Below are 3,129 nucleotides of genomic sequence, written 5' to 3'. Positions count from 1 at the left end.
AGATGAGAAGAGTAAGTGACAGAGGCGAGAGAAAATTAAATAAAAGGATGTGAGATAAGGAGAGAGGAATGTATATGTGAAGCTTTAAGGGACATTGGTCAGGTAGCATTTGGAGTATTGCATACAGTTGTGGTGACTCCACTACAGGACTGATGTGGAGGCTTTGGGGAGGGTACAGAGAATGGTTTAAAAACAAGGAACTGCAGATGCTGGTTTACAAAAAATGACACAAAATGCTGGAGTAACTTAGCGGGACAGGCAGCATCTCTGGAGAGGACTGGGTGACATTTCGGGTCGAGACTGAGGAGGTTCTCGACAAGAAATGTTACCCATGCCTTCCAGCATTTTGTGTTTACCTAAACAGCACCTATCCACATGGCGGTGTGCCAGCAACCTGGAGGAGCGTGCAACGGGCTTGCCACAGAGTGGACAAGTGAAGGGGCCTGACCGGTGTGGACTCGCCAGAGCTCCAGCAGGTGGTTAAGGTGGGTGAAGCCCTTACCACAGGACGGGCAGGGGAAGGGACGCTCACCGCTGTGGGTACGCAGGTGCTGCCACAGACTGGACATGCGGGTGAAACACTTGCCACACTCAGCTCACACAAAGGGTCTCTCACTGGTGTGTATCCGCTGGTGCTCCCGCAGCCCCCATGCTCTCTTGTCATAGTGGGAGCAGCAGGTGTGGGCCCGCCGGTGCTGACGCAACCCCCGCGAGCTGTCAAACGCCTCACCACAGTACGGGCAGTCTTAGGGCTGGTCGCCGGCGTGCACCCGCTGGTGGGACAGCAGCTTGGAGGAGCGGGTGAAGCCCTTGCCACACTGGGCACAGGTGTAGGGCCGTTCGCCGGTGTGGGTGCGCTGGTGCTCCAGGAGGCTGCTGGATCTGGTGAAGCCCCTGCCGCACAGGATACAGGTATAGGGGCGCTCGCCTGTGTGGGTGAGCTGGTGCCTTAGCAGGCTGCTGGAGTGGGTGAAGCTCTTGTCACACTGGGCGCAGGTATATGGGCGCTCGCCGGTGTGGGTACCTTGATGCACCAGCAGGCTTCCGGAGTGGGTGAAGCTCTTGCCACACTGGGTGCAGGTATAGGGGCGCTCGCCGGCGTGGATGCGCTCATGCACTATCAGGCTGCTGGAGTGGGTGAAGCTCTTGCCACACTGGGCGCATGTGTAGGGACGCTCGCCGGTGTGGGTGTGCTCGTGCTCCAGCTGCTTGGATGTGCTGGTGAAGCCCTTGCCGCACTGGGCACAGGTATAGGGATGCTCGCCGGTGTGGGTGCGCTGGTGCTCCAGCAGGCTGTCGGATCTGGTAAAGCCCTTGCCGCACTGGGCACAGGTGTAAGGATGCTCACCGGTGTGGGTACGCTGGTGCTCCAGCAGGCTGTCGGATCTGGTGAAGCCCTTGCCGCACTGGACACAGGTGTAGGGACGCTCGCCGGTGTGGGTACGCTGGTGCCTCAGCAGCTTGGTGGTGTTGGTGAAGCCCTTGCCGCACTGGGTGCAGGTGTAGAGGTGCTCGCCGGTGTGGGTGCGCTGGTGCTCCAGGAGGCTGCTGGATCTGGTGAAGCCCTTGCCGCACTGGACACAGGTATAGGGGCGCTCACCTGTGTGGGTGCGTTGGTGCCTCAGTAGGCTGCTGGAGAGGGTGAAGCTCTTGCTACACTGGGCACAGGTGTAGGGGCGCTCGCCGGTGTGGGTGCGCTGGTGCTCAAGCAGCTTGGTGCTGTTGGTGAAGCCCTTGGCGCACTGGGCGCAGGTATAGGGGCGCTCGCCAGTGTGGGTGCGCTGGTGCTTCAGCAGGCTGCTGGAAAGGGTGAAGCCCTTGCCACACTGGGCGCAGGTATATGGGCGCTCGCCAGTGTGGGTACCTTGATGCACCAGCAGGCTGCCAGAGTGGGTGAAGCTCTTGCCACACTGGGTGCAGGTATAGGGGCGCTCGCCGGTGTGGGTGCGCTTATGCACCAGCAGGCTGCTGGAGTGGGTGAAGCTCTTGCCACACTGGGCGCAGATGTAGGGACGCTCGCCGGTGTGGGTGCGCTGGTGCTCCAGCAGGTTGTGGGAGTAGGTGAAGCCCTTGCCGCACTGGGAACAGGTGTAGGGGCGCTCGCCGGTGTGGGTGCGCTGGTGCTCCAGCAGCTTGGTGGTGTTGGTGAAGCCCTTTCCGCACTGGGTGCAGGTGTAGGGATGTTCGCCGGTGTGGGTGCGCTGGTGCTCCAGCAGGCTGTCGGATCTGGTGAAGCCCTTGCCGCACTGGACACAGGTGTAGGGGCGCTCACCGGTGTGGGTGCGCTGGTGCTCCAGCAGGCTATCAGATCTGGTGAAACCCTTGCCGCACTGGACACAGGTGTAGGGGCGCTCGCCGGTGTGGGTGTGCTGGTGCCTCAACAGCTTGGTGGTGTTGGTGAAACCCTTGCCGCACTGGGTGCAGGTGTAGGGGTGCTCGCCGGTGTGGGTGCACTGGTGCGCCAGCAGGATGCTGGATTGGGAGAAGCTCTTGCCACAGTCAATGCAGGTGTACGGACTCTCGCCTGAGTGCACGCGGTTGTGCCGCAGCAGGCTGCTGTAGCGGGTGAAGTTCTTGCCGCACTCCGAGCAGTTGAAGGGGCGTTCTCCCGTGTGTACCCGCCGGTGGGCCTCCAGCATGCTCGGGCTCTGCCATGCCTTGCCACAGACGTCGCACTCATAACGCTTCTCCTTGTTGTGCCCCGTCATGTGGTCCTCCATCGAAGCTCAGCCCGCACACTGAGCAGATGGGGGGGCTCACCGGCACACTGGCCGCCCTCAATGGCCGTTCATGTCCCCGTCTCTCCTTCCACAGCAACGGCTCCTAAACCCTGCAGGAGGGGAACACAGAGGGTTAGCATGGTGGCAAACAGGACATTACTAAAACATATTGGGTGCATTTATGGCGGAGGAAACCGTTATATATAATTCTGCTCAGCACACTGGCGCATTTGCTGCCTCACCGCCAGAGACCCGGGCTCGATCCTGACTACCGGTGCTGTCTGTGCGAAGTTTGTACGTTATCCCCTTGACCTGCGTGGGTTTTTACTCCTTGGGCTCCGGTCTCCTCCAATATTTCAAAGACGTTCAGGTTTGTAGATTAATCGGCCTCTGCAAAATTGCTAAATTG

General features: G+C 60.2%; 1 protein-coding gene across 1 annotated transcript; it reads right to left on the bottom strand.

Moving 5' to 3' along the window:
* Positions 1 to 746: 746 nt before the first annotated feature.
* Positions 747 to 2,796, bottom strand: LOC116969173 (histone-lysine N-methyltransferase PRDM9-like). Its single transcript, XM_033016093.1, has 3 exons — positions 2,273 to 2,796; positions 1,349 to 1,600; positions 747 to 928 (listed from the first exon to the last, which is right to left on the bottom strand). Exons 1-3 carry the CDS (start codon positions 2,718 to 2,720, stop codon positions 747 to 749), a joined length of 882 nt encoding a protein of 293 aa, XP_032871984.1. The 5' UTR covers positions 2,721 to 2,796.
* Between the last annotated feature and the right edge of the window lie 333 nt (positions 2,797 to 3,129).

Source organism: Amblyraja radiata, unplaced genomic scaffold (genome assembly GCF_010909765.2).
Source record: "Amblyraja radiata isolate CabotCenter1 unplaced genomic scaffold, sAmbRad1.1.pri S117, whole genome shotgun sequence".
NCBI classification, from domain to species: domain Eukaryota; kingdom Metazoa; phylum Chordata; class Chondrichthyes; order Rajiformes; family Rajidae; genus Amblyraja; species Amblyraja radiata.
This window is presented reverse-complemented; position numbering and strand designations above follow the sequence as displayed.